The sequence below is a fragment of the Eretmochelys imbricata genome, chromosome 24 (assembly GCF_965152235.1).
Source record: "Eretmochelys imbricata isolate rEreImb1 chromosome 24, rEreImb1.hap1, whole genome shotgun sequence".
In the NCBI taxonomy this organism is placed as follows: Eukaryota; Metazoa; Chordata; order Testudines; family Cheloniidae; genus Eretmochelys; species Eretmochelys imbricata.
The window spans coordinates 1,227,790-1,255,676 of record NC_135595.1 but is presented as its reverse complement, the minus strand read 5'-3'; the positions used below and the strand labels follow the sequence as shown (position 1 = coordinate 1,255,676).

General features: G+C 66.8%; 1 protein-coding gene across 1 annotated transcript; it reads left to right on the top strand.

The window, feature by feature from the left end:
• On the top strand, window positions 1–27,887 carry ATP8B2 (ATPase phospholipid transporting 8B2). The gene is made up of 28 exons (XM_077841160.1): window positions 1–139; window positions 3,716–3,783; window positions 5,384–5,442; window positions 7,316–7,429; window positions 7,668–7,766; window positions 8,037–8,098; window positions 8,383–8,455; window positions 8,692–8,762; window positions 9,948–10,027; window positions 11,216–11,374; window positions 11,589–11,677; window positions 12,373–12,569; window positions 16,691–16,899; window positions 17,423–17,466; window positions 17,702–17,867; window positions 18,166–18,354; window positions 18,902–19,017; window positions 19,273–19,437; window positions 19,533–19,644; window positions 19,987–20,092; window positions 20,229–20,385; window positions 20,686–20,869; window positions 21,045–21,268; window positions 21,997–22,080; window positions 22,487–22,732; window positions 23,091–23,229; window positions 24,410–24,540; window positions 25,004–27,887. Exons 2-28 carry the CDS (start codon window positions 3,753–3,755, stop codon window positions 25,286–25,288), a joined length of 3,591 nt encoding a protein of 1,196 aa, XP_077697286.1. The 5' UTR covers window positions 1–139; window positions 3,716–3,752; the 3' UTR covers window positions 25,289–27,887.

Here is a 27,887-nt window from a genome sequence, read left to right as displayed (position 1 = left end):
CACCGGGGGCCGCGATGGGGCTGTGACAGCGGCGGGGCCGGCCGAGGGGGGCAGCGCTCAGCACCCGGGGCCGCCTCCCCCACGCCCCGTCGGGCACCCGGAGCTGCAAGGACGGAGCGCGGGGGGGCTGCTCGCAGAGGTAAGGGGGGGCTGCTGGGACAGATGCAGGCTCTGCCCCCCCCCACGATGGGTCCCTGCCCCTGGGGGGGCAGCCCCGCCAGGCAGCGGCTCCTCGGAGGTGATGGGGGGGGAGGAAGAGGATGAGGAAGGTGCTGCGGGAAGAGGGGGGGCTCCTGCAGGGAGGGGAAGGGGCCAGGTGGGGGGGAGGGGGGCGGTGCAGGGGGGCAGTGGGGGGGGACCGTGCGCGGGGCGGCAGGAGATGATGCGGGACCCCTGCTCCCAATTCTCCGCCGGGCAGCGGGGGGGACGCTGCGGAGGATTCTCCCAGCCCCGCTCCGGTTTTTGGCGGCGCGGGGGGGGTTCCCCCCCTCCCCGCTGCGGGGCTCGGCCCGGCTCTGGCCCTCGCTGCGGCTGGAGCAGAATCTGCTTTCGTGTCATCCGGGCTGGGGGCCCCCCCGGCCGGTGCTGCAGCCTGCAGGGCCCGCGCCGCATCCCCGCCTGGGCCGCTCCCTGCTCCTGGGCCGGGCTGGGGAAGGGGGCAGGGACCGGGGCTGGGGGGGGACACCCGGATTTCCCCGTGGGAGAGGCACCGGCTGGGCCCATCCCCGTGGAGGCCGCTTTACCCCCGAGCTCTGTGAGCCCCAGCTGGAGTCCAGCCCCTCCACCCCCCATGCAGCCCCCACCTGGGGACCGCGCCCCGGGGGTCTGAGCGCGTGTTGGGGAGCTCGGGGGTGTCGCACCCGCCGGTCTGAATAAACCTCCTGTCCCAGCCCAGCTGGGTTTGGCTCCAAATGTGTTGGGGACATATTTAAACCTGGCAGGAGGGTTTTTTTGGGGGGCCCCTTCTCCCACCCCCAGTGGAAGGAGCTGGCGGAGCCCAAGTGGCCCCTGGGCGCAGAAATCAGCCAGCTCCCCTGGGGCCGTTTCTTCTAGTTTTATTCTGCCTGTCAGAGTAGCACCTGGCCCCCCCGAGATCGAGGGCGGCCACCCTGTTGTGCCGGGTGCCCGGGCCCTGACCGAGATCCAGGGGCTGCCCCATTGTGCCAGGTCTGTGGAGACCGAGGAAAACGCAGTCCCTGCAATCACCACCTGAATGGGCCTAGGCAGGATTGTTCTCCCCTTTTACAGTTGGCACCGGAGGCCCAGAGGGCTTCAGTGACGGGTCCAAGGGCCCTCGGTGGCAAAGCCAGGAGTGGAACCGAGCTCTCTGGTTTCCCAGCTGGGTGTCCTGTCCTAGATCAGCCTCTGAGCAGCTGCAGCCGGGCAGGAAATGTCTGGTGCCGTTATGGTGACCAGAGAGCAAATGTGAAAATTCGGGACGGGGGTGGGGGGTAATAGGAGCCTATATAAGAAAAAGACCCCAAAATCGGGCCTGTCCCTATAAAATCGGGACGTCTGGTCAGCCTAGCTGCAGTGGCCCCGTGGTCCTGGGAGCGGTGCAGCCCGAGCCCTGCTTGCAGTCCGGGCTGTGTGTTACTAACCTCTCGGGGTTGCAGGCCCCTAGCGGGGGATGCATGGACCCCACTCCCCTCCCAGAGCTGGGAATAGAACCCAGGAGTCCTTGGCTAGGGCTCTCTGCTCTGGGTCGCCCCGCCTGGGGCCTTCTCTGCCCTGAAGGCCCAGCTGCTGCCGCCTGCGGAGTCCCCAGAGGCGTGAGCATGGGGCAGGGAGGGGGGCGAAGCTGGGGCCCTACCTCCACCCCCCTGGCTGGGCCCCCTGTGGCATGACTGTGGTCTCTGCACCTACGGCCTCCGACCCACCCCCCTCCGCTTCCTGTCGCCGGGGCGGCTCTGCTCTCAGGCCCTGGCGGGGCTGCCGAGGCCGGCGTGCAGGGCCTGGCTCGCTGGCCTGCACCTCGTGGCCACGCGCAGGGGCGTGATGAGCAGCCAGGACGCCTGGGTCCTCTGCCCGGCTGCGCCCCTGCCTCGGCGGCCTTTCCCCACCCTTCAGGCTCTTGCCTCCGTGGCCCCTCCGTGGCCCCGCTCTGCGCTGGGCGTGTTACTGGCGGGGGCCCGTGGCAGGGTTATCCAGCAGCCTCTGCAGACCCCCGGGCCTGGCGGGGAGTCAGAGCCAAGCTGGGGGTGCGCGGGCAGCAGCAGCGCAGTGGGACCCCCTTTGGCCAGGGGCTGCAAGGCACCCGGGGAGAGGGAGACCCTCCCCGCTTCACAGGGAGTCTGCCTCAGAGCTGGGAGCTGAACCCAGGTCTTCCAAGTCACAGCCCAGCACCGGAAACACGGGCCCGGCCAGCCTCTGGAAGATGGGGCGATGGGGTGCATGGGGCCGTACTCTCTGTGCTGTCAATGGCTCTCCGTCTGACATAGCCAGGTGGGGTCTGGTCTAGCTGCCTGCAGCCTCTCCCGGCTCCTGGGACACGGTGCAGGAGATCTAGGCCAGGGTCTCCGGGAGCCGCCTCCAACCTGGGCAGGGTGCTCTGCGTGTGAGCTCAATGCCTGGGGTTCCCGGAGTAGCTCACCCCGGCTCTCTGGGCAGCTTGGAGGAGGCCACGCACGTCCCCAGGCGGGAGCTCCAGACACGGCTGACCCCTGCTGCCCACGGACACTGGACAGGAAACAGCCAAGCCCCCGGGTGCTGCCGTGTGTGGGCCCCTATCGCCCCCTGCTCTGACGGTTCTGAGGAGGCTCCTGCCACGCTGAGCCCAGCAGTGACGGTCTCAGACCCTTGGGGCCGGCCCGGAGCTCCGAGTCTCCACTGGGGCCAGGCGCAGAGCTGGGTGGCCTGGTAACCTGGCTCATAGGGTGTGTCGGGGGCAGGTTGGGAGGGCCAGGCCTGGGCACACGGGTCGGTGGTTCTAGGCCCTGTGCGTGCCATAGGCAGTGCCCCTATCGGCAGCATGGGAACGGGACCTGTGCTGGGCGTTCCCCCCACTGCAGGCCTGGCCCAGGTACTGGCGTGGGAGGAGGCCCAGCGAGCCAGACGGGAGGTGGCTGAGCCCTGCCTCGGGGGTCTCACAGCCACACGTGTCCTGGGGCTGCATAGCTGAGCTGTGTCCTGGCCGGGCAGGAGCCGCTCACCCTGCTGGGCTCCCAGGGAGCAGCTCCCACAGCCTGGGATGCCTCCGTTCCCCACGGGCTCCATCGGGTGCAGGATCCGCGGGACTCTCCGCTGGCGTGTGGGAAGGGGGTGCCTACACCCAATCCAGGGGTGCATCTAGGGACTTTCTAGAGCAACTGCTGAGCGGTGGGAGGCAGGGCTGGGGAAGCAGGGGGCTGCAGGTCAGGAGTGAGGAGCATGGACACAGGTCTGTGTGTGGTGGGGGGCGAGGGGGGAGCGCTCAGGGCTGGGGTAGCAGGGGGCTGCAGGTCGGGAGTGAGGAGCATAGACACAGGTCTGTGTGCGGCGGGGGGGGCATCACAGGTTGGCACTGGGGGCTCCTGCCCTATTCCTGGCTCTGGTCAGTTTGACTTGATCACAATCACCCCCAATCCCCTCCCCTTCCTCAGCCCCCGGGAGGGGGTAGTCGGGGAGCCACAGAAGCTGCCGGCACTTTCTGGGCTGTGGGTCCAGGAGCTGCAGGGTGGGAAAGGGGGTCTCTGGCTCTCCTGATGTGTTTTTCTCCCCCTTCCCCTCGGTGCAGGGTCTCCCATGGGCCTGACTAGCCGGACGTGGATGCCATGGAGCTGTGTGCAAAAAAACACCCCCCAGGTAAGGGGTCCTGCGGGGGGCAGGTCTGTGTAATGAAGAATGTCACATTTTCCTTCTGCAATTCCCACCCACCGCGGGAGCAGAGTTGCTTTAAATATTTAAATAAGGCTAAAGTCATGGGGGGGGGGTTAATTTGGGGGCAGTGACGAGTTTTGGGGCCAATGAGGTTGGACGTACACTGCAGAAATTGCCTCTCTTCTCCCCCCTTGCCCTGGGCCTGCAGCTTGGGTTCGGGGTTCCTGTATGACTGGGGGGGTTGGAGAGCTGGGGGCGCTTGTACATCCCTTGGGGCGCAGAGTTCCCACCCCCTTAATCTCTGGGGAAGGGGGGCAGAGCAGAGCTCCTGCACTCCAGAGCTCTGACCTGAAACCAGATCCAGACTGAGAGGCTTCTGCAGAGCTGCGGGGGCTGTGGGTCAGGACTGGGGGGGCCTGGCAGAGCTGGAGGGATTGGGGGGGTCTGGCAGAGCTGGGGAGCTACGGGGGGGCCGTTAGGGAAGCTTCCATCTCGCTCCCAGGCCCACCCCCGGAACCTCACAGCCGGGCACGTGTCTGCTTGGGGGGGGATATGGGGGGCTCTGGGGCGGGCTCAGTGCAGCGGTTGCCCCGGCAACACCGTCCCGGCCCCAGTGGCTGGTGCGTGGTGGGGGTGAGCCCGGCAGAGCCCCTCCCGAGGGGGCATCCCAGGCAGGGGAGTGGGGATGGCCCGGTTAGGACGGGGGCAGGAGCTGCAGAGCACGGAGCTGCCCCGGAGCCATGACCGGCCCCAGGGAGATGCTGGAGAAATAGTCGGGGGCCAGCGGGAGCTGAGGGGCAGGTGCCTGCAGCAGGGGGGAGGGAGGGGCAGGTGCCTGCGGAGGGGGTCTGCATGGGGAGTGGGCTGGGGGGGCAGGTGCCTGCAGGGGTGGGGAGCTGGGCTGGGGGGGCAGGTGCCTGCAATGGGGGGCGGGGCTGGCAGCGTTGGGGGACGGGCTTGCAGTTCCGCGTGCAGTGGGGCTGGGAGGAGCTGGGGGGGGCTCAGGCTCTGCCAGTGGGGCTGTGGAGCTGGCCGGGCGGCAGCTCCTGGGGGCTGGGTCTCCGTGCACCAGCCCCTCGGGCGGGACCAGCTGCAGCCCCTTCCTGGGGTGGGGGGGCGGCTTGCCCCAGGGTTCGCCCGAGTCCCTGCGTGACCTTGGAGGGCTTGGCCCTGGCTCCCAGGAAGTGGAGTGCAGGGCAGGGGGGCTGGAGGCCAGGGGTGACTTCCAGTGTGAATGGGGGGGAGGGGGCTTAATGGTGCATCCTCCCAGAGACGGGGCACAGGGCAGGGCTGCAGTGTGCACCCCGCTATGGCTCCTGCCTCTTCCTCAGCACAGGGGCCTGTGTAACCAGCGGCTCCGAGTGAGGGCGGCCAGCCCCCTAAACTCCCCCAAGGTTGGGCTAGCAGGGGCTGCAGGTCGGGAGTGAGGGGCACCGGCAGAACTGGTGGGGGGAGTGGGCCCGTGTCCCATCAAGGTTATCCTGTACCCAGAGCGTTGGCTATGGGCTGGGGTGGTGGCCCGGGCGGGGTGGGGGGCATGTGCCAGGGCTCCGTCGGGCTCCCTCTGACCCGGGTTCTGTTGCAGAGGAAGAAAGGCGGGTGAAGGCCAACGCCCGAGAGTACAACGAGAAGTTCCAGTATGCGGTGAGTGCCCCGGTGCCCACAGGGGGTGTATGCAGCTGCCCCCCACCTTGCAGGGCCCGGCTAGTACGGGCAGGGGGGCTGCCGGGCAGGGCAGCTGGGCAGGACTCATGGGGTGGGGGTTAGGGAGGTGGAGGGGCCCACCCCAAAGGTTTCTCCCCATCTGTCCCCGAACCCCTGCTCTCCTCTCCTGAGCAGGGCCCCGGCAGAGGTGGGCTTTGGCTTGAGGTCTCTGCATGGGGCTGGGGGAGTGGGGCCCAGCCTGGGAAATGCGGGGTTGGGGGGGTGGCTCTGTTAGCCCTGGGGGATGGGGGGCCTGCAGTGCTGGGGGGATCGTGGTTCTGGGTTGCGGGTCACAGACCTCATCTGACTCCTCTGGGGGTCGGGGGTGGGAGCTAAAAATGGGTTTTGTCCATGAGAAAATTCTGCTGCTGAGCATCTATTAATAACGCCGGGCTGGGAGGTCCCAGCTGAGCGGGCCGAGGATGGGGCCCTGCTCCTGCGCCGCAAACCCTCCCATCCCCCGGCTTCTGGAGGTCCCAGGGGAGCCCCCACCAGCTCCTTCAGCCTGCACGCGGTGGGGGGAAGGGAGCAGCTCACCTTGGCTTCCCCCTTTTTGCTGTGGGAGGGGGCAGGGAAAGGTTACTAGTAGCTGCTCCCCGGGCCCAGCCTCTGTGCTATTTCAGGGCAGCTGGACCCGGGGGCCAGGCTGCTGCTCGGGGCCTGGTCTGGGAGTGTCTGGCATTGGGAGATGGTGGTGCCCTGCCTGGCAAGCTGCCGCGGAGGGGGCCAGCGTCACTTCCCAAGATGCTGGTGTCACGGAGTCCCCGGGCGATGCTCTGGACCTGCTCCCTACAAAGCCAGGCAGGACTCTGGGGAAGTCTCCTTTCTGGGAGCAGCCTGTCTGCAGGACACACAGCTCACCCGGCTTCCACCTTCCTGGGTCTGACCTCGGAGCCTTCAGCCTCCTCTGCCCCTCCGTGCGCTTCCCACAGCCAGTCCGCCCACGCGGGGTCTTGGGAAAGCCAGAGGGTCCTGCCCCCCAACTCCACAGTCAGACGTGACTCTCAGCCAGCCAGTAAAACAGAGGGTTTATTAGACGACAGGAACATGGTCTAACACAGAGCTTGCAGGTGCAGAGAACAGGACCCCTCAGCTGGATCCATTTTGGGGGGCAGTGAGCCAGACAACCCCGTCTGCCCTTCACTCCACGTCCCCAGCCAGCTCCAAACTGAAACTCCCTCCAGCCCCTCCTCCTCTGGGCTTTCCCCTTTCTCGGGGCCAGGAGGTCACCGGATCCCTTTGTTCTCCAACCCTTTAGCTCTCACCTTGCAGAGGGGAAGGGCCCAGGCCATCAGTGGTCAGGAAGCAGGGTGTCGGCCAGTCTCTGTCTCCAGACCCCTGCACACACCTACCCTCTAGGGCTCTGCAAGGATCATACACCCTTATCCCACCCCCTAGATACCTAAGAACTGCCTAGGGGAAACTGAGGCACCCCCACACTATTCAGAGGAAACATTAAAAACAGTCCCGCTTCATCACAGCTGGTTCTGCTTGTTTGCCCCGTTCTCCCTCCTGGGACTCTCAACACCGCCCCCCACCCCCCGTGTACAGGGGGGTAAACAGAGGCTGAGAGAGGGCCGGGACATGCCAAGGCGGCCCTGCGAGTCAGAGCTGGGACCAGAACCCAGGAGTCCAGGCTGCCAGCTCAGACGGTGGTTTTCCTCCTCTCTGAGCCTTGGGGCGTGTGGAATCTTGGAGAGCTGGGGGCGGGGGTGGGGGGAGATTCTTAGGGGGTCCCCATGGCTGGGGTTGGGCCCTTCAGGATGGAGCCTGTGGTCCGTGTCTCTCCTAATCCTGCCCATCTCACCCCCAGAGTAACTGTATCCAGACCTCCAAGTACAATATCATCACCTTCCTGCCCGTCAACCTCTTCGAGCAGTTCCAGGAAGTGGCCAACACCTATTTCCTCTTTCTCCTCATCCTGCAGGTGGGGGGACACGGTCCCGCCCTGGGGTACCATACAGTGGCTGGTGGGTGGGCGTCCCATGGGGAGGGGAAGGGATGGGCCCCTGTGTGGAGCCCTGCTGGGGATCCCTGCCTAGACTTGGGGGAGGATCCAGTGCCTTCTGCATGCAGCATCCCTCCCTGCACGGGTGCCCTCTGGGGTGCCCGGGGCGGCGAAGGTGGGGTGCCTTTTGTGTTTAACCCCAGCCCCCTCTCTCCAGCTGATTCCCCAGATCTCCTCGCTCTCCTGGTTCACCACCATCGTGCCTTTGGTTCTCGTCTTAACCATCACAGCTGTCAAAGATGCCACTGACGACTACGTGAGTGCCCCCAGGGTGGGGGGGGGCGGGTGCTGGGGGGGAGCAGTGTTCCCTCCAGCGGCCCCTGGGGATGGGGAGGTGGAGCTGGTTCCGCTGTCCAGTGTGTGGTCAGGATGGAGCGGGGCGCTGCTCGGGCTCTGCCAAGCCCAGCTGCTGTCCCCCACCCCACTCCTGGCAAGGCCCAGGCTCGGCAGCCCGTGTTGGGGGCAGGTGGGGGGATGGAGCCCCTCCTGGGATCCCCTGACCAAGGTTTCTGCCTTCCCCCTCCAGTTCCGCCACAAGAGCGACAACCAGGTGAACAATCGCCAATCTCAGGTGCTGATCAACGGAACGTAAGTGTCCCGGGGCCCCGGCCTGGAGGAGCCCCTGGGGGGCCAGAGGGAGGCAGGTTCCCCAGCTGGAGATGGGCTGTCTCCCCCCCCAGCATCCGGCACAGAAGTCCCATGGGAGAGGGGCTGGGGGGAGCAGGCCACCTCTGAAGAAGGGGTGGGGGGGGTTCAGGGCCGCTGCTCTCGTGGGCTCGGGCAGGCAAAGGCCTTGGAGCCAGGGCACGGCTGAGATAACGGTGGGAGGGGGACTCCCTGGCCCCCCTGACTCTGCTCCTCGCGCCCCACAGCCTCCAGCAGGAGCAGTGGATGAATGTGTGCGTCGGAGACATCATCAAGCTGGAGAACAACCAGTTTGTGGCGGTGAGTCTGGCTTCCAGGTGGGGGGCAGGAGCCTGGGGGCAAGAGGTCCTCCCCCCGGGGATGTGCTGGCTCCCACCGCCTTGGCGAGGGGCGCTCTGGGCAGCCGGAGGCTGGCTGGCCTGTCTGGGTCTCGGAGCCCACGTCTCCCCCAGTGGCAGGGATATGGAGCATTGGGGTTGGGGGGTGGCAGGGACCCCGATGGCAGCTCAGCCCCGGCCGTTCCTCTCTCCTGGCAGGCTGACCTCCTGCTCCTCTCCAGCAGCGAGCCCCATGGACTGTGCTACATAGAGACTGCCGAGCTCGACGGGTGAGTGACCTCGCCTCTCCTTCGCCCTGCCAGCCACGCGCATTCCCCCCACGGGGCTAAGGGGGCGGGACCGCCAGCCTCTCAGGGAGTGGGGGCAGGGGAGTAAGGTGGGGGCACCCCCAGCATGGATGCTGCGCCCATCAGCATGGCGGTTCAGAACCAGCAGGATCTGCAAGCCAGGGGCAGTTTGGGGCTGGGGCTGTGGGGTGGGGGGCTGGGGTGGGGGCAGGGTAGTTGCTCAGTTTGACCATCTGGGCTGAGTGCAGCCCTGAGGTGCCAGGGGAGACCTGGACTTTCGATCCCTTGTAGACTCCTCAAGGCCCCCACTGAGATGGGGGCATCCTGCCAGGTGCCGCTGTCACGGACCCACAGGGCGGGCGCTCGGCCCCAGCCCTGGCTATGCCCCAAGGGGTCCCATTCTTCCTTCAGGCTAGGCCCTGCGGCCGCAGCACCTCCCAGACCGAGCCTCTGGGCTGCAGCCCTCCTGCTTCGCCCCGTCAGCTCTGCCCAGCGAGTCCGACTGAGCCCGACGCCCACGGCCCCTGCGGGGTCCAGGCATCCCTGGGGTTGGCAGGGCACCCGGCAGCGTTCTCAGAGCCCCGGAGCCCAGTGTGGGGAGTCCTGAGACTCGCCCACAGAATAAAGGTTACGTCATCGGCTGGCCTGACCCACGTCCCACCCAGCCAGGTGCTGTGGGCTCCATTCCTGGCTCAGGCTCTCCAGCTCAGTCAGGCACCGCTGAGAGCTGTCTCCCCCGCAAGCCTGCCCTTATCCCAGCTCCCGCAGGCCCGGCTGAATTCAGGAGCGTCACTTGCTCGGTCTTTGCGGCCCCTCCGTCCCCGTGCGGGGTTTGAGCCAGGACCCAGCCAGGCCGTGCTGCCCCGTTTTGTGACCCAGCTCTGCCCCGGAGCAGTTCGTCCCCCCGTTGGCACCCGCGGGCTGGTAGCGCCAAGCCCAGTGAGTTGCGGCCCGGCGCGTCAGTCTCACAAGTATTACAGGCCTTTCCCGTGTGGGCACGGCCGCTGGCCAGGACGGGGGCATCGCACCGGGCACCGCACAGATGCAGCGGGGGCATGAGACAGGCCCAGGCTAGGCAGGGAGTGGGGCCAGAGCTGGGACTAGAACCCAGGTGTCCAGGACCCTGTTCTGTGCCCTCGCCCCGGCCCACGCTGCCTCTCCTTCCAGAGAGACCAACATGAAAGTGCGCCAGGCCATTCCTGTCACCTCGGAGCTGGGGGACATCCGCAAGCTGGCCCAGTTTGATGGTGAGTGCGGGGGTCGGGGCGGCTCTGCACCCTCAGCCTTTCTGTCTCTGCATTCTCATGACGTGCTGGGGGGGGTGACGCTTCTGGGGGTTACCTGAGGCGTTTGGGGTGAATTCCTACCCCCTGCTCACAGCGGGAGGGAGCCCTGTCTGTGCCCACCAGGGGAAATGCTCCCCAGCCACCAGCTGCTGGCCACACAGGTGCTCCGCTCCGGGAGCCCTGCCCTTTCCCAATGCAGGCCAGCGGTTTACCCAGCCCACTTGGGTACGCTCAAGTGCCCCATCCCCAGCTGCCAGCACCCCCAGGGGCACCGACTCGCTGCCTCTGGGGAAGCAGGGCACCCAGGTCACGGGTTCCCCCCCAGTTCAACACTCTCCTTAGCACGAGGCACTTTGGCAGGTTTAGAGTAAAACCAACCTGGCGTTGGTTGAACAGAGCTCGAGGGAGAGATTCCGACATAAGCCAGCCTAAGGATCTGGAAACGTTAAGGCTACCGGTAAAAGGAACGTAAGACGCAGTTTATAGCCTGGACTTAGTAACCAGTGACTTTCCTGGCTCATTCGGTATTTCTCACCCACAGCCTGGTCCCTGCAGCGCGTGTCCCGTCCGGAGAGTAGGGAGCCATTTGTCATGAGCCGGACCCTGCTGGCGGAGTCCCTGTCACGGGTCACCTCTGGGGCTGGTTCTGCTCCGACACAGGTTTTGAGCCCAGCGGCTCCGCTGCCAAGAGCGCTCGGGGTTTGTTTGTCCCGTAGGTCTCCAGCTAGGAAACACAGGCGGTCTGGCAGCTGCCCTTCGTCTCAGCCTGGCTGGGGCAGCTCCCTGCCTCCCCCTCACGGCAGCACGCGGGAACCAGGCCAGCACCCACCCCCTGGGGCGAAGTGCTGAGGAGAGGGTCAGACCCGGGGTGATAGACCTGCCTGCTCCTGCCCTGGTGTGTCTGTGTCACCGGGGTGGCTCATCCCTGGATCCAGCTCTGCTCCTGCCCCGCTCTCTCCAGCGCCCCCTGCTGGGGGGGGCCGGGGATGTCTGAAGGAAGCTCTCAGCCCCGTCTGAATGCCAGCCCCTGCACCCAGGTTGCCCGAAGTCTGTGGGGCTGGAGGCTGTGCCAGGAGCACTGGGATCGGAGCTGGGCTCCGGTGTCCAGCGCTGGGCTGAGGGGTACCAGGCTGCTGGCTCTCTCCCCAGGTGAGGTGATCTGCGAGCCCCCCAACAACAAACTGGACAAGTTCAGCGGGACCCTGTACTGGAAGGAGAACAAATACCCACTGAGCAACCAGCACATGCTGCTGCGAGGCTGCGTGCTGCGTAACACCGAGTGGTGCTTCGGCCTCGTCGTCTTCGCAGGTGGGGGTGTGGGGCCGCCACAGCCCGGGGCCCGTCCCCTCATCCCCACAGCCCGGAGTCAGCCCTCCCATGGAGGGGGCTGTTCCCGGCCACATGGCCGACCAGGTGTCGGGCAGAGCTTCAGCGGGGTCCCCCTGCATGGGCCGGTGGGAGTCCCGGGGGGCACTGGGGTGGGAGCCAGGGGGCGCCCAGTGACGTGTTTCCCACCCCCCAGGTCCTGACACCAAGCTGATGCAGAACAGCGGGCGGACCAAGTTCAAGAGGACAAGCATCGACCGGCTGATGAACACGCTGGTGCTCTGGGTGCGAGTGAGATGGGGGCTGTGGGAAGGAGACGCCCCGGGCGGGTGGAAGATCTCCCGTGTGCTGGTTCTGTTACCCCGTCTCGGCTACAGCCCGCCACCCCCCACGCACGGCCCTCCGGGCTGGCCCCGGATCGCTCCCTTCCGGGCGCAAAGGGCAGGGCTGCCCCCTAGTGGTGCTGAGGCACCAGGACATGACGTTCCTGGAAGCTTTTAAACCTAGAAAGGCATAAAGAACTGCAGAGGCCCCACCCCCCGGGTGTGCGGCCAGCCCCGATCCCAGGCTGGGGGACCTGGCCCCACCCCCCGGGTGCGCGGCCGGCCCCGATCCCAGGCTGGGGGACCGGGGCCCACCCCCCGGGTGCGCGGCCGGCCCTGATCCCGGGCTGGGGGACCTGGCCCCACCCCCCGGGTGCGCGGCCGGCCCCGATCCCGGGCTGGGGGACCTGGGCCCACCCCCCGGGTGCGCGGCCGGCCCCGATCCCGGGCTGGGGGACCTGGCCCCACCCCCCGGGTGCGCGGCCGGCCCAGATCCCGGGCTGGGGGACCTGGCCCCACCCCCCGGGTGCACGGCTGGCCCCGATCCCGGGCTGGGGGACCTGGCCCCATCCCCCAGGTGCGTGGCCAGCCCCAGTCGGAACGGGGTAGCAGTGCAAATCTCTCTATGGGCTCTGACCCCTGCTCTCCCTCTGGCAGATCTTCGGGTTCCTGGTGTGCATGGGGGTAATCCTGGCCATCGGCAATGCCATCTGGGAGCACGAGGTGGGAGCCTGCTTCCAGATCTACCTGCCCTGGGACGAGGCGGTGGACAGTGCCTTCTTCTCCGGCTTCCTCTCCTTCTGGTCCTACATCATCATCCTCAACACCGTGGTGCCCATCTCACTCTACGTCAGGTAGGCAGCACCTGGAGAGCAGGAGCCGGCAGCAGTGGGGCTGGGGGCCGCTGCCGGGCTCCTGCCGTGGTGCTTCCCTGGGGTCAGGGGGCACAGTCACTTGGGGGGCAGAAGCCCAGGCCCGGTGGGGCAGCCTGGGAAGGCAGGGGAGGTGGCACATGGGAGGTGCAGGTAGAAGGCCAAGGAAAGGGGTCTGTGATTGGGGGGCTCAGGGAAAGAGGGTGTGTGTTGGGGGAATCCAGGGAGTGTGGGGTGGTGGAGATGGGGGGAGGGACAAGAGTCCAGTGTGTGTGGAGTGCCCGGGGAGGGGGTACCAGGCTGAGGGGGGATGCCTGGGGAGGAGGTACCTGGCTGTGTGTTTGGAGGGATGCGGGGGGGGGGGGGTACCGGGCTGTGTTCGAGGGAGGTGCCCAGGGAGAGGGTGTCACGGAGTCCCCGGGCGACGCTCTGGAGCTGCTCCCCACGAAGCCAGACAGGACCCTGGGGAAGTCTCCTCTCTGGGAGCAGCCTGTCTGCAGGACACACAGCTCACACGGCTTCCCCCTTCCTGGGTCTGACCTCGGAGCATTCAGCATCCTCTGCCCCTCCGTGCGCTTCCCACAGCCAGTCCGCCCAGGCGGGGTCCTGGGGAAGCCAGAGGGTCCTGCCCCCCAACTCCGCAGTGAGACTTGACTCTCAGCCAGCCAGTAAAACAGAGGGTTTATTAGACGACAGGAACATGGTCTAACACAGAGCTTGTAGGTACAGAGAACGGGACCCCTCAGCTGGGTTCATTTTGGGGGGCAGTGAGCCAGACAACCCCGTCTGCACTTCACTCCATGTCCCAGCCAGCCCCAAACTGAAACTCTCCCCAGCCCCTCCTCCCCTGGGCTTTGTCCCTTTCCCGGGCCAGGAGGTCACCGGATCCCTTTGTTCTCCAGCCCTTTAGCTCTCACCTTGCAGAGGGGAAGGGCCAGACCCCTGCACACACCTGCCCTCTAGGGCTCTGCAAGGATCATACACCCTTACCCCACCCCCCAGATACTTAAGAACTGCCTAGGGGAAACTGAGGCACCCCCACACTATTCAGAGGAAACATTAAGAACAGTCCCACTTCGTCACAGAGGGTACCTGGCTGTGGGGGTGTTGGGGAGGGGGTACCTGGCTGTGTTTGGGGAGGGGGTGCTGGGGAAGGGGTGCTGGGCTGTGTGTCGGTGGGGGGTACCAGGGAGAGGGTGCCGGGCTGTGTGTGTGCAGGGGGGTGCAGGGCTGTGGGGGTGTTGTGGAGGGAGTACCGGGCTCTGTGGGGGGGGATGTTGTGGAGGGGGTACCGGGCTGTGTTGGGGGGGGTGCTGGGGAAGGGGTGCTGGGCTGTGTGTGGTGGGGGGCGGGTGCTGTGCTGGGCTGTGTGTGTGTGGGGGGGGTGCTGGGCTCTGTGTGTGTGGCAGGGGTATTGGGGTGGGGCTGCTGTGCTGTGTGTGTTGGGGGTTACTGGGGAGGCGGTACCTGGCTGTGTTTGAGGGAGGTGCCCAGGGAGGGGGTACCTGGCTGTGAGTGTGATGGGGGTGTGCAGGGAGGGGGTGCTGGGCTGCGTGTGGGGGGAAGGGGTGCAGGGAGGGGGTGCTGGGCTGTGTGTTTGTTGGGGGTGCCGGGCTGCGTGCGGGGTGCCCGGGAAGGGCGGTGCTGGGCTGCATGTTTGTGTGTGGGGTGCAGGGAGGGGGTGCTGGGCTGTGTGGGGGGGGAAGGGGTGCAGGGAGGGGGTGCTGGGCTATGTGTGGGGGGAAGGGGTGTAGGAAGGGGGTGCTGGGCTGTGGGGGGGGGAAGGGGTGTAGGAAAGGGGTGCTGGGCTGCGTGTGGGGGAAAGGGGTGCAGGAAGGGGGTGCTGGGCTGCGTGTGGGGGGAAGGGGTGCAGGAAGGGGTGCTGGGCTGTGTGTGGGGGGAAGGGGTGCAGGGAGGGGGTGCTGGGCTGCGTGTGGGGGGAAGGGGTGCAGGGGGGGGTGCTGGGCTGTGTGTGTGTGTGGGGTGCCCAGGGAGGGGGTGCCGGGCTGCATGCGGGGTGCCCGGGAAGGGCGGTGCTGGGCTGTGTGTGTGTGTGGGGTGCCCAGGGAGGGGGTGCTGGGCTGCGTGTGTGTGTGGGGTGCCCAGGGAGGGGGTGCTGGGCTGCGTGCGGGGTGCCCGGGAAGGGCGGTGCTGGGCTGTGTGTGTGTGTGGGGTGCAGGGAGGGGGTGCTGGGCTGCGTGTGGGGGAAAGGGGTGCAGGGAGGGGTGCTGGGCTGTGTGTGTGTTGGGGGTGCCAGGCTGCATGCGGGGTGCCCGGGAAGGGCGGTGCTGGGCTGCGTGTGTGTGTGGGGTGCCCAGGGAGGGGGTGCTGGGCTGCGTGTGGGGGGAAGGGGTGCAGGGAGGGGGTGCTGGGCTGCGTGTGTGTGTGGGGTGCCCAGGGAGGGGGTGCCGGGCTGCGTGTGGGGGGAAGGGGTGCAGGGAGGGGGTGCTGGGCTGTGTGTGTGTTGGGGGTGCCGGGCTGCATGCGGGGTGCCTGGGAAGGGCGGTGCTGGGCTGCGTGTGTGTGTGGGGTGCCCAGGGAGGGGGTGCCGGGCTGCGTGCGGGGTGCCCGGGAAGGGCGGTGCTGGGCTGTGTGTGTGTGTGGGGTGCAGGGAGGGGGTGCTGGGCTGCGTGTGGGGGGAAGCGGTGCAGGGAGGGGGTGCTGGGCTGCGTGTGTGTGTGGGGTGCCCAGGGAGGGGGTGCCGGGCTGCGTGTGGGGGGAAGCGGTGCAGGGAGGGGGTGCTGGGCTGCGTGTGTGTGTGGGGTGCCGGGAGGGGGTGCTGGGCTGCGTGTGGGGGGAAGCGGTGCAGGGAGGGGGTGCTGAGCTGCGTGTGTGTGTGGGGTGCCCAGGGAGGGGGTGCCGGGCTGCGTGCGGGGTGCCCGGGAAGGGCGGTGCTGGGCTGTGTGTGTGTGTGGGGTGCAGGGAGGGGGTGCTGGGCTGCGTGTGGGGGGAAGCGGTGCAGGGAGGGGGTGCTGGGCTGCGTGTGTGTGTGGGGTGCCCAGGGAGGGGGTGCCGGGCTGCGTGCGGGGTGCCCGAGAAGGGCGGTGCTGCTGCTCTCTGGTGGGGAAACACGTCGGCGTCTCCGAGGCCTAGGGCCCCCCGTGCCATCCTGCTGGTCCCCCGGGCCTGGCTGCCGCGGTTCTGTCTGACCCAGCTGCCTGTGCCCCTCTCGCCCGGCCCCTGCCGCCCCTTCTCCCTCTCTTAATGTCTCTCTCTTTTCGTTCCCCAGCATGGTTCTGTCCCCTTAGCCCCGAGGTAAGAACGGGTCACTCCCGCCCCTCCCCTGAGCCTAGCCCCTCCGTTTCCTGCTGGGGGAGCTGGGGGGTCTTGCCGGGGCAGGGGGGAGATGGGGGCAGCTCTAGTCCATGGCTCTAGCACCGGGCCTGGCGCAGGATTCCTGGGGGTCAGCTGGTGCTGCCCCTCACTCCCACTCAAACCCCCCTTCCCGGAGCCCCTCGGCTTGCAGCGCTTCTGCTTCTCCAGGCCAGAGACCGCGGCCAAGGGGCTGCGCTCGCCTGTGTTGGTCAATATGAGCGTAGGGGGGCCCGGAAACCAATGTAAGAGGAGTTAGCATGGTCCAGAGAGTGGGCACTGGGCCGGGGAGCCAGGACTCCTGGGTTCTATCCCCCTAGAGGGGATTGGGGCCTGGTGGGTTAGTGTGTGGGGGCTGGGAGCCAGGACTCCTGGGTTCTATCCCCCTAGAGGGGATTGGGGCCTGGTGGGTTAGTGTGTGGGGGCCGGGAGCCAGGACTCCTGGGTTTTATCCCTGGCTCTGGGAGGGGAGTGGGGTCTAGTGGTTAGAGCGGGGATGGGGGCTTGGAGCCAGGACTCCTGGGTTCTATCCCCAGCTCTGGGAGGGGGAGTTGGGTCTAGTGGTTAGAGTGGAGCTGAGGGCTGGGAGCCAGGACTCCTGGGTTCTCTCCCTAGCTCTACCCCAGCCCTGTGTGACTGTAGGGTAAGTGCTGACCCTGTGAAATGGCTTAGCTGATGGAAGTGCCAGGGGTGCTGCGGGGTTGGCGGCTGGCGGCAGTGAGTTGCTCCCCAGCGGGGTGCTCCCCACCCAGCCGTGCCGAGCCCTGTGCCCCCTCCCTCCCTGCGTGCAGTGTGGAAGTGATCCGCCTCGGCCACAGCTACTTCATCAACTGGGACAAGAAGATGTACTGCGCACAGCGCCAGACGCCGGCCGAGGCCCGCACCACCACGCTCAACGAGGAGCTGGGCCAGGTGGAGTACATCTTCTCCGACAAGACCGGCACCCTCACCCAGAACATCATGATCTTCAGCAAGTGCTCCATCAACGGGCGCAGCTACGGTGAGCGGGGCCGGGGGCCAGAGCCGCGGGGGGGCCGGGGGCCAGAGCGGCTGGGGGGCTGGCGGCCAGAGGGGCTGGGGAGCAGGGCAGTGGGAGGGGGAGAGGACGTCTTTCCGTGGCCCTGGTGGTGGCTCTCCCCATCCCCAGGTCAGGCGGGGGTGGCCATGCTCCTCTGCTCCCTGGGGCACTTACTGTGGGGTGCCCCCCAGCTCCCTGGATGCTGGGACACCCCTCCTGCCAGGGCTGTCCAGGCAGCAGCTCTGGGAGGGGACCAGCCAAAGGAGCCAGTCCTGGTGCCTCTGCAGGCTCCCTGTGTCCACCTGCTCTCCGTCTGTGCCTGCTTCGGGGTGTGGGGGAAGCAGGTGGAGCTGGGTGGGACGGGGGCAGCTGCTCGTTCTGTCGGGCGGCTCTGTCTTGGGGACAGCGTGGCTCCTGTGGGGCGGGGGGCTCCCAGCATCCCCCCCCCAGCGATGCTGTGCTGGCTGGTGTCCCCACATTAACCCTTTGCCCTCTGCATTTGCAGGTGACATGCTGGACGTGCTGGGGCACAAGGCGGAGCTGGGGGAGGTAGGAGCTGCCCCATCCCTTGGGGGGAGGTGACTGAGATGGTCAGAGAGTCCCAGGGAGGTGGGCTCCATAGGGGGCTTGGGGTGCAGATCCCGGGCATTGGGGGTGGTCTCTGCATTTCAAGGGGGAGCCCTGCCCTCCAGGCCTCTCCGTGTTGTGGGGGGCAGGCTCTGGCGTGCCCCTGTCCATGGCAGCGGGGGCCGGACGGGGGGGGTAACTCTCTCCCCCTCCCTAGAGGAGGGAGCCGGTCGACTTCTCCTTCAACCCGCTGGCCGACCCGCGGTTCCGGTTCTGGGACGCCAGCCTGCTGCAGGCCGTCCAGCTCGGCAACCCCCACGTGCACGAGTTCTTCCGCCTGCTCTCGCTCTGCCACACCGTCATGTCCGAGGAGAAGAGCGAAGGTGGGTGGGCCAGCCGGGGGCTTTGGTCGGGGGGGAGCTCAGGCTGTCCCCTGGGGAGGGCTCCAGCCGGGGGTGTGGGAAGGGGGCTTGGGCCGTCCCCTGGGGCGGGCTCGGGCCAGCGGGGGGCTCGGGTTGTCCCCCCTGGGGTGGGCTCTGGCTTTGAGGGGCTGGGGGGCTTGGGCCGTCTCCCCTTGGGGTGCAGTGGGTGCAGAGGGGCTCGGCCTGTCTCCCGTGTGGGGTGTTGCTGGTGGAGGCCAAGCACTGACCAACCCCCCCCCCCCCCCGCTGTGCCCCCCAGGTGAGCTGTACTACAAGGCCCAGTCCCCGGACGAGGGGGCGCTGGTCACGGCCGCCAGGAACTTCAGCTTCGTCTTCCGCTCGCGTACGCCCAAGACCATCACGGTGCAGGAGCTGGGCCGGGCCGTCACCTACCAGCTGCTGGCCATCCTGGACTTCAACAACGTCCGCAAGCGCATGTCCGTCATCGGTGAGCCGGGCGGGCTGGGCACAGAGGGGTGGCAGCGGGTGGTGGCAATTGTGGGGGGGTGGGGAATGGGGCAGGCTTGGGGGAGATCCTGTGAACAGTGGGGTGGAGGACGGCAGGGGCAGGGTCCCATGGGGACTGGCAGTGTGTGTGCCTGGGGGTCACAGGGGGATCAGCCGCAGGGACTGGGAGCAGGGGTTATGGAGGGGACCTTCGGCTCCCTAGGATTTGCCAGCCTGAGGCTGCTGGTCCTCAAGCTCCCACTGCCCGATGGGCTGGGGGTCCAGCCGCCGAGCGTGCCATGCCCCACACAGTGAGCAGGGTGGGACTGGGGAACACGGGGGGGCTTGGGGAGGTGCAGGATCACTGACCCCTCTCCCCTCCCTCGGCACCAGGGGCCTGACCTTTGCCGTCTGCCCATGGAGGGAGAGCACGTTGACCTGGCTGGGCCCAGGCAGCGCTGGGCTCGGGGGTTGTTCCCCTTGGTGCACCGGGGTCTCTGGCCGCTCTGGTCCCTGCATGTCCCAGCAGTCCCTTGCTCCCCCTGCAGTGCGGAGCCCCGAGGGCCGGATCCGTCTGTACTGCAAAGGGGCCGACACCATCCTCCTGGAGCGGCTGCACCCAGCCCACCACGAGCTGCTGAACGTAACCACCGACCATCTGAATGTGAGTGGGAGTCCCGAGCGCGGGCTGCAGCTGGCCCTCCGGGGGCCAGGGGCCCTGATCCTTCGGGGACTGGGTGGATCACAGGGCAGCCTCGAATCGACCCGGGGTCCTGGGTGCCGCCGTGGGGCGCGTCGACCTGGAACTCCACTGCCAGCCTCTGCCCCCCAGGGCTGGCTGGGGGGACCCATCCTCGCTGCGCTGGGATTGGCCTGGCCCCCGTCTGGGTTGGGAGCTGACGCAGCCACTGCCCTGCAGGAGTACGCCGGCGAGGGGCTGCGGACACTGGTGCTGGCCTACAAGGACCTGGAGGACGGCTACTACAAGGACTGGGCCGAGCAGCTGCTGCGAGCCGGCACTGCCCCTGACGGCCGCGAGGACCGGCTGGCCCGGCTGTACGAGGAGGTGGAGCGGGACATGATGGTAGGTGGGCTGGGGGCGCCGCCTGAGGGGCAGGCCGGGGCCATGGCGCAAGGCGGTGCCCCAGAATCACTGCTGTGTCTCCTCTCTCTGCCCAGCTGCTGGGGGCTACCGCCATTGAGGACAAACTGCAGCAGGGAGTCCCCGAAACCATTGCCATCCTAACGCTGGCCAACATCAAGATCTGGGTGCTGACCGGGGACAAGCAAGGTGAGGCTGGCTCTGCGCCAGGGGCTGGGTGGAGGGGAGCCATTCTGGGCTGGCACCAGGCTCAGGCAGAGCACTCAGCCCCTCTGTCCTGGGGGCAGGACCCCCGTAGGCATCTGATGGCCAGCAGTGTAGGGAATCCTCCTGCAAGGCACCTTGGGGCGCAAAGCCCTGGTGCCCCCAGGGTCATGGGGGGGTGGTGATGGAGACTGGGGTGACACAGAGGGGAAGTGGGCTGGGGGAGTTGATCCCCGCTGGTCTGTGGGGAGGGGTGCTCCCCAGGGGGTCCAATGGGCAGCGCTTGGGCACAAGCTCCCTGGCTCAGCCTGTGTCTCCCGTCCCCAGAGACGGCCGTGAACATTGGCTACTCCTGCAAGATGCTGACGGATGACATGACCGAGGTGTTCATCGTGACAGGCCACACGGTGCTGGAGGTGCGGGAGGAGCTCAGGTGAGGGCTGGGGGGGGGCTGCGGGAAAGCAGAGCTTGGGGGGGGGCCTAGGGCTGGGGGGGGAGCAGGGAGGACACCCCAGCCCAGTCCCTGCGCTGCTGGTGGGAGCCCGGCTAAGCCTTCTCCTCCCCCCTAGGAAAGCCCGGGAGAAGATGATGGACTCGTCGCGCTCCATGGGCAATGGCTTCTCCTGCCAGGAGAAACTCTCCTCTTCCTCGTCCGCTTCCCGGCTCGCCTCAGTGCTGGAGGCCATTGCGGGCGAGTACGCCCTGGTCATCAATGGCCACAGCCTGGTAAGGGGTGTGACGACACTTGGCCAGGCCGGGTGGGGAGGGGAGTGGTGTTACTGAGGGCAAACTCCCCACTCCCCTTCCAGTACCCCTCAGTCCTGACCCGCAGCCCCCTGGCTTCCTCCTACTCTACCGCCAGCTCTGCCGGTGCCCCCCGTCCCAACCGGTAACCCCCTGCCATTCTCTCCCTCGGTGCTCCTTGCCGTCCTTGATTGCCCTCAATGCTGGGTGTCCCTGCTGGGCTCAGGTCAGACCCCGGGCCTCATCCCCCATGAGCTTACCCATCCGTGCCCCTCCCCACAGGCCCACGCGCTGGAGGCCGACATGGAGCTGGAGTTCCTGGAGACAGCCTGTGCCTGCAAGGCCGTGATCTGCTGCCGCGTCACCCCGCTGCAGAAGGCCCAGGTGGTGGAGCTGGTGAAGAAGTACAAGAAGGCCGTGACGCTGGCCATCGGGGACGGCGCCAACGACGTCAGCATGATCAAGAGTGAGCGCTGGGGGCGTGCTGGCCGGGGGGGCGGCTCTGCCTGCGGGGCCGGGCTGGGGGTGGGAGGGGAGCACCGGTTTCCCACTGCAGGGGGTTGTGTGGGGCTGGGCACAAGCTGCTGCGGCCAGGGCTGCTCTGAGTTCCCTGCTGACCCACACATCTCTTCCCCCAACAGCTGCCCACATTGGCGTGGGCATCAGCGGGCAGGAGGGCATCCAGGCCGTGCTGGCCTCCGACTATTCCTTCTCCCAGTTCAAGTTCCTACAGCGCCTCCTGCTGGTGCACGGCCGCTGGTCCTACCTGCGCATGTGCAAGTTCCTCTGCTACTTCTTCTACAAGAACTTCGCCTTCACCATGGTCCATTTCTGGTTCGGGTTCTTCTGCGGCTTCTCGGCCCAGGTGTGGTGCCAGGCTGCTGGGCCCCGGACAGGCCGGCTGAAGCCTCCTGCGGCTGGGGGAGCAGGGTTACCCGGGGCCGTGGGGCTTCCCTCCAGGCTGTGCCTGCTGGATTGGGCCCCAGCCGGCACCCAGGGGCCCCAGCCAGGATCAGGGCCCTGCCGTGCCGGCTGCTGCGTGGACACAGGGAGGGAGGGGCCCTGCCCGGCAGGTCCCCGTGTGCAGGGTGATGACGGGGGAGGGCTGCGCTGGGGCCTCGAGCACCCAGCCTGTCGCGGGTCAGCGGCTGGCACTGAACCTGGGTGGAAGCACAGCCTCTGCCGTGTGACTGCGACCCAGGGCTGGGCTCAGAGAGCTGGGCTCTGCCGTGGCTGCATCCTCCCTGCCTTGCTGGAAGAGCCTGGAGGATGCCCAGGCAGGACTGGCAGGCCCCAGGTGAGCTCCCTTCTGGCCACCCTGCCCGGGCCTGATTCATTGGCCGGGGGCAGAGAACCAGGCTGGTCGTCGGGTCCTTCAGCGCTTGGGGATGGCCGGGGGGAGCACAGAGCCGGGGGGGAAGCACGTCTGGCTGGGGGAGCACAGAGCCGGGGGGTGTCTGACGGGGGGAGCGAGTCGGGGGGGGGCATGTGTGTCTCTGAGACAGGCAAGTGAGTGCCTTGTCCATTCCTGCATGCAGTGGGGCAGGGGGTGTTTTCCCCGCCCCCCTGCCCTGACCTCCCCTCTCTCGACAGACGGTCTATGACCAGTACTTCATCACCCTGTACAACATTGTCTACACCTCGCTGCCCGTGCTCGCAATGGGGGTGTTCGACCAGGTATGGTGGGGCTGGGGCAGGGTGGAGATCTGCTCCTGCTGGGGTGGCTGGGGGGGCCCAGCCTGTCTCCTGTGCTCCTGGAGCCCCCACCCTGCAGAGGGGCCGCAGGCGGGGAGAGAGGGAATTCTGTGGGGGCCGCTTGGAGGGGCCGCAGCAGCAGGAGGCTGGCTGGGGGTCCCCCGTCTCTGGGGCCCTGGGCACTGCAGGGCCCTAACCCAGCTGGGTGGGGTCAGGGCGAACCCTCCCCTCCCCCCCGCCATGTGACTCGTCTGCCCTGCTGGGACCCCTCCTCAGGGGCAAGAGGTGGGCTCTGTCCCTGGCCTGTTCAGCCCTCAGCTTCCCTGCAGGGGGCTGCTCCTGGGCGCGGGGACCCCAGGCTCATCCCTGCCATGCCCCCCCCTCACAGGACGTGACGGAGCAGCGCAGCATGGAGTACCCCAAGCTCTACGAGCCGGGCCAGCTCAACCTGCTCTTCAACAAGCGGGAGTTCTTCATCTGCATCGCCCAGGGCATCTACACCTCCGTCCTCATGTTCTTCATCCCCTACGGCGTCTTCGCCGACGCTACCCGTGACGACGGTGCCCAGCTGGCCGACTACCAGTCCTTCGCTGTCACCGTGGCAACCTCCCTGGTGATCGTGGTCAGCGTGCAGGTGGGCGGCCCCCGTCCAGCCCCGGCTCGTGTATCCTGGTCCCGCAGGCCTCGGCGCAGGGGGCTGGACTCCCTGACCTCACGGGTCCCTTCCAGCCCCACGTTTCTCATGGGTCCCATACGGGGTCAGGTAGCCCAGGAAGTGAAGCAGCCTGGATCTAAGCTGTTGATGAGGTGGCTGCATCTTGGCGCTGGCCGGAGTGTGTGGTGCTCAGCCCTGAGAAGGGCGGTGGGCCAGTGCGATGTGGTTTGTGATGCTGGGGGACTGAGGGCACTGCCCCGGGGCTGCCCATCGGCTCTCTCTGCCTGGCTCGGCAGCCTGTCTGCGCTCCCCCCTGAGCTCTTCCCTCTTCCCCCAGATTGGGCTGGACACGGGGTTCTGGACGGCCATCAACCACTTCTTCATCTGGGGCAGCCTGGCTGTGTACTTCGCCATCCTCTTCGCCATGCACAGCGACGGCCTCTTCCAGATGTTCCCCAACCAGTTCCGCTTCGTGGGTGAGTCCAAGCAGCTGCATTTGCCTGGTGCTGGGTGCCCAAGGCGGGACCGACCGGTCCCCGAGATCCCCGCGATGCCAGGGCCTGACTGCATGAGACATGCCCTGGTGACTGCGCCCCATGCTGCAGAGGAAGGTGGAACAACCCCCCAGATTGGTGCCTGCCGATCTGGCCTGGGGGGAAATTCACTCCTGACCCCACTGCGGGGCTCCCCAAGGCAGGCGAGAGCAGGTTTCTAGTGGGGCAGTGGCAAGGTTGCTGGGGAGCCGTCACGGAGTCCCTGGCGATGCTCTGGACCTGCTCCCTACGAAGCCAGTCAGGACTCTGAGGAAGTCTCTCTGTGAGCAGCCTGTCCCCAGGGCAAGCAGCCCACACAGCTTCCACTTTCCTGGGTCTGACCTTGGAGCATTCGGCCTCCTCTGCCCCTCCGTGCGCTTCCCACAGCGAGTCCGCTCATGCGGGGCTCCTGGGGAAGCCAGAGGGTCCTGCCCCCCAACTCTGCAGTGAGACTTGACTCTCAGCCAGCCAGTAAAACAGAGGGTTTATTAGATGACAGGAACAGGGTCTAAACCAGAGCTTGTAGGTGCAGAGAACTGGACCCCTCAGCTGGGTCCGTTTTGGGGGGCAGTGAGCCAGACAACCCCATCTGCCCTTCACTCCATGTCCCAGCCAGACCCAAACTGAAACTCCCTCCAGCCCCTCCTCCTCTGGGCTTTGTCCCTTTCCCAGGCCAGGAGATCACCGGATTCCTTTGTTCTCCAGCCCTTTAGCTCTCACCTTGCAGGGGGGAAGAGCCCAGGCCATCAGTTGCCAGGAAACAGGGTGTCGGCCATTCTCTGTGTCCAGACCCCTGCACACATCTGCCCTCTAGGGCTCTGCAGTGATCATACCCCCTTATCCCACCCCCTAGATACTTAAGAACTGCCTAGGGGAAACTGAGGCACCCCCACAATATTCAGAGGAAACATTAAGAACATTCCCACTTCGTCACAGGAGCCCCATCCCCCTCCCGATCAGAGCCCCCTGTGAACTCTGCTGTTCTCCCTGCAACACGCCTGATTCCCGGGGGCCGGGGGGAGACCCCGGTGACAGCCTCATTTCTCTGCTGCCTCCTGCACCCCGCTCCTGGTGCTGCTCCCACCTGCCTGGCTCTCAGGTCTCTCCCCCTTCTGCTGCCCAGGTAATGCCCAGAACACGCTGGCCCAGCCCACAGTCTGGCTCACCATCACCCTCACCACCGTGGTCTGCATAATGCCAGTCGTGGCCTTCCGATTCCTCAAGCTGGACCTGAAGCCTGAGCTGTCGGACACGGTGAGTGCGTGCGGCCAAGCCGGGGCCCCTGCGCATCCCCAGCGCGGAGCAGACCCCCCCCAGGGATTGGACGTCTCTCACCCCCAGCCCCCCATGCTCAGCTGAGGGCAAGGGGGCTGCCCCGCAGCGCCCCCTCTGACCAGTGCCGGGAAAGGCCTTGCCATGGAGCAGGGGGCCGGATCCATCTCCACTCGGCCAGGGTTGTGTGGGGAGTTGTCTGCCCCCAGTGATCTCACCTCCCCCGCAGGTTACTGCCCCCTCACTGGAATGTCTCCATCGCTTTGGCCCCTGCCCCCGTCTCTGACCAGCTCCTTCTGCAGGAGCTGCTGGGGGGTCTCGGGCAGGCTTTTTACGGCCCCCATTCACCCTGGCTGGGCCTTCGCCTCTGCCTGGCCCCCTGCAGTCTCACAAGAGGGCGGGTTGTGGGGTCTTTGGCTGGGCTGCTCACTCTGCCCCCCCCCAGGTGCGCTACACCCAGCTGGTGCGGAAGAAGCAGCGGGCACAGCACCGCTGCATGCGGCGGGTGGGGCGTGCCGGCTCGCGGCGCTCCGGCTACGCCTTCTCCCACCAGGAGGGCTTCGGCGAGCTCATCATGTCGGGCAAGAACATGCCGCTCAGCTCCCTGGCGCTCTCCAGCTTCACCGCCCGCTCCAGCTCCAGCTGGATCGAGACCCTCCGCAAGAAGAAGGGCGGGGACAGCACCGCCAGCAGCCCCAGCGGGGGGGCCGACAAGCCGCTCAAGGGGTGAGGCTGGGGGGCTCCGATTCTTACCCCCGCCGGGGGCTGGGCGGCCCGTCAGCGCCCCCGGCTGTTCCCACCGCGGACCGTGGCTGGCTGCTGTGGGTGCTGCTCGCTTGGGAGACCCCCACCCATGGCAAGGGGGAGGAGCGCCCCGGGAGGCTCTCCAGGTGCTGAGGTTTGGAGGCGGAATCTGGACCACAACCAACCGTGTAACCAAAAATCCCCCCACCCAGAGGGACAGGCGGCTCCCCCATCCGGAGCCCGGGCGCAGAAAGCCTGCAGTGTCTTTAATCGGGACCTCCACCCAGCCGGAGCGGACAGCTACCCTGAGTCACGCGCGAATGTAACGTGCTGGAGACAGGCAGGGGGCAGCTGGGCCTGGCAGCGCGTGCCCCCCCCGCCACACGTGTCTTTTTTATATATATAAAATGAGAAAAACAGCAGCCAACGGAGCCCCCACGTTTACAAAGTGACTCTTCTCTGTCCCCGCTGGCACTGGCTGCTCCTGGGGAGGAGCTGGCTGAGCAGAGACTGGCACAGACGTGCTCCCCACGCGAGCCGTGCCACTTCCAGGGCTGCGTGGGCGCCCCAGGAGGGCGGGCTATGGCCTTGGCCTTCTCCTGCAACAGGGCAGGGGTGGGGTGGGGAGAGGGATGCCCAGGCATGGAGGAGTTATGGGTCCTGCCCTCTCTGGGGCAGGGCAAGTGCTGTAGCAAGGCTGGGCCCTCTCCTCTGCCCCGGCTGGTTTCTACACATGGTGAAACCCTACGTGGCTGGGCGGAGACCCAACCCCCTGGGTGCTGCGCCCAGTCAGTGCCCACCCCTGGGCTGGAGGGCTGTGGCACCTGGAGCCGAGGCCAGAGCCGGGGAGGAAACCGGGCCCTAGGGAGCTGTTACAGACCAGAGCAAAACCGCGGTGGAAAGGGCCAGGAAACGCCCAGCGTCTGACCTGAGCCGGGCTCTGGGGGTTCCTGGCTGCAGGGGCGGCCCTAAGGTACTCCCAGCTTGGGGGTGGGGGGCGCAGCCGCAGGGCTTTTGGCTGCTAGTTCACCCCCCCTACCCCGACAGCTGGTGGAGCTTGGCTCTGGCCTCGTGCAACCTCTGCCCAGGTCCTGGGACCAGCCCAGCTGATGGATTTGAAAGGGGAACCAGCCCCCCCCCCACCCCAACTCCTTTCTTTTCTGCGTGCCAGAGGCTTAGGCAAGGGGCTGGGTCCTGGGGTCAGCATTGTTGACGGGCTGATTGTGATTCATTCCCCGCAACAGGGAGCCTTTCACAATCGTCTGGGTGTTTTGGGCTCTGTTTCCCTTCCCCTCTGTGCTGGGAATGGGCAGGGTCCCGGGGGGTGGGTCTCCTGAGCCACCTTCCTTGGGGCTCCCCAGCCCCTCCACCTCCCATCCACGCTCCCCTGGGGAAGCGTCAAGCCTGCTGGCTGCTCCCTCGTGCCGCGCTGGCAGGTGCATGGCCCTTCTCTTGCACACGTATTCGTAGCTCATCTCTGCACGCTTCTTGTGATGCATTCCTCATGTCCTTTGCACGGCCCCTACCCACCGGTACCACCCCCGGCACGCCTGGTACGCACACTGCCCGCGCCCGGCTCACTGCGGTCAGTACCCCCAGCTGCTCTGGATCCCTCGGAGGTTGAGTTGCTTGAGGCTGCAGGATGTAGGAGACCCGGGGCTGTGGGCAGGCTGGGAAAGGTCCCAGGGCCCCCAGTGTGGGGATCAGCTCAGGTGTCAGCCCCCAGCGATGTGGGATCCAGCTGGAGGCAGAGGGGTTCTCCCGTACTGCTCCTGGACACCCCCTGGGGAGGGTCAGTCGGGGTGGGGGGGGGAGGCACAATGGGCCCAGGCCAGTCTTGTGCAGGGCATGCCTCCTGATCCACCCCTCCTCCCTCCCCTTGATCCGTGTCTGTCCAGGGTGCCAAATAAGATGGGTGTGGGGGGAGGGAGGACCCAGTGTTCACTCCCCCCCGTCCCATTCTGCCTTTGAATGGGAGGGGCTTTGCCAGCCAGGGGCAGGTTCGGGTGGGTGCTGTCACAGTTTCAGCCATTCTCTCCCCACCCGCAGCCGCTGGGGTTGACTACAGAGCTCGACCCACTTGACGAAGGAACAGTGTGCTTGAAGCGGGGGAGTGGGGTCTGGGACCCAGGACGCCTGGGTTCTATTCCCAGTTGTGACACTGACACCCTGTGACTGGCTCTGTGCCTCAGTTTCCCCACCCCCCACCTCCCGTGAAGTGCTAGAGTCTCCTGGGGGGCTGGGTTCTGGAAGGTCGAGGCAGCTTCGGGCATTGCTGTGGTTGTGTTAAGCCCTTCTGGGAAGGGGCGAGGGCTGGCGCGGCCTGGCTGGGGGAGGGCGTGGCCCCCCGTGTCTGACTTTTATACCAAAGAGGAACTGTCTGTTTGGGAGCTGGCTGGGTGCGCGTGTGCTAGAGTATCTATTTTTGGTTTTTTCTGTTTGTTTGGTGGGGGGAGGTGGCGTGGGCCGGGCCGAGGAGCAGTCGGTATAATTTATTACACATTTCTATACTTGCAGAATTGTATCATTTTATGGGTATAAAGAGAGAAAAAAAAATAGCCTTTTATAAAAACGTCTCTTTCTGA

Excerpts from the sequence above, each read along its gene's own strand:
- ATP8B2 (XM_077841160.1), top strand. The coding sequence starts at position 3,753 with ATGGAGCTGTGTGCAAAAAAACACCCCCCAG. Across the intron at positions 17,467-17,701 it reads ACAAGGCGGAGCTGGGGGAG|AGGAGGGAGCCGGTCGACTT; the intron begins GTAGGAGCTGCC and ends CCCCCTCCCTAG. Across the intron at positions 20,386-20,685 it reads TCATCAATGGCCACAGCCTG|GCCCACGCGCTGGAGGCCGA; the intron begins GTAAGGGGTGTG and ends CCCTCCCCACAG.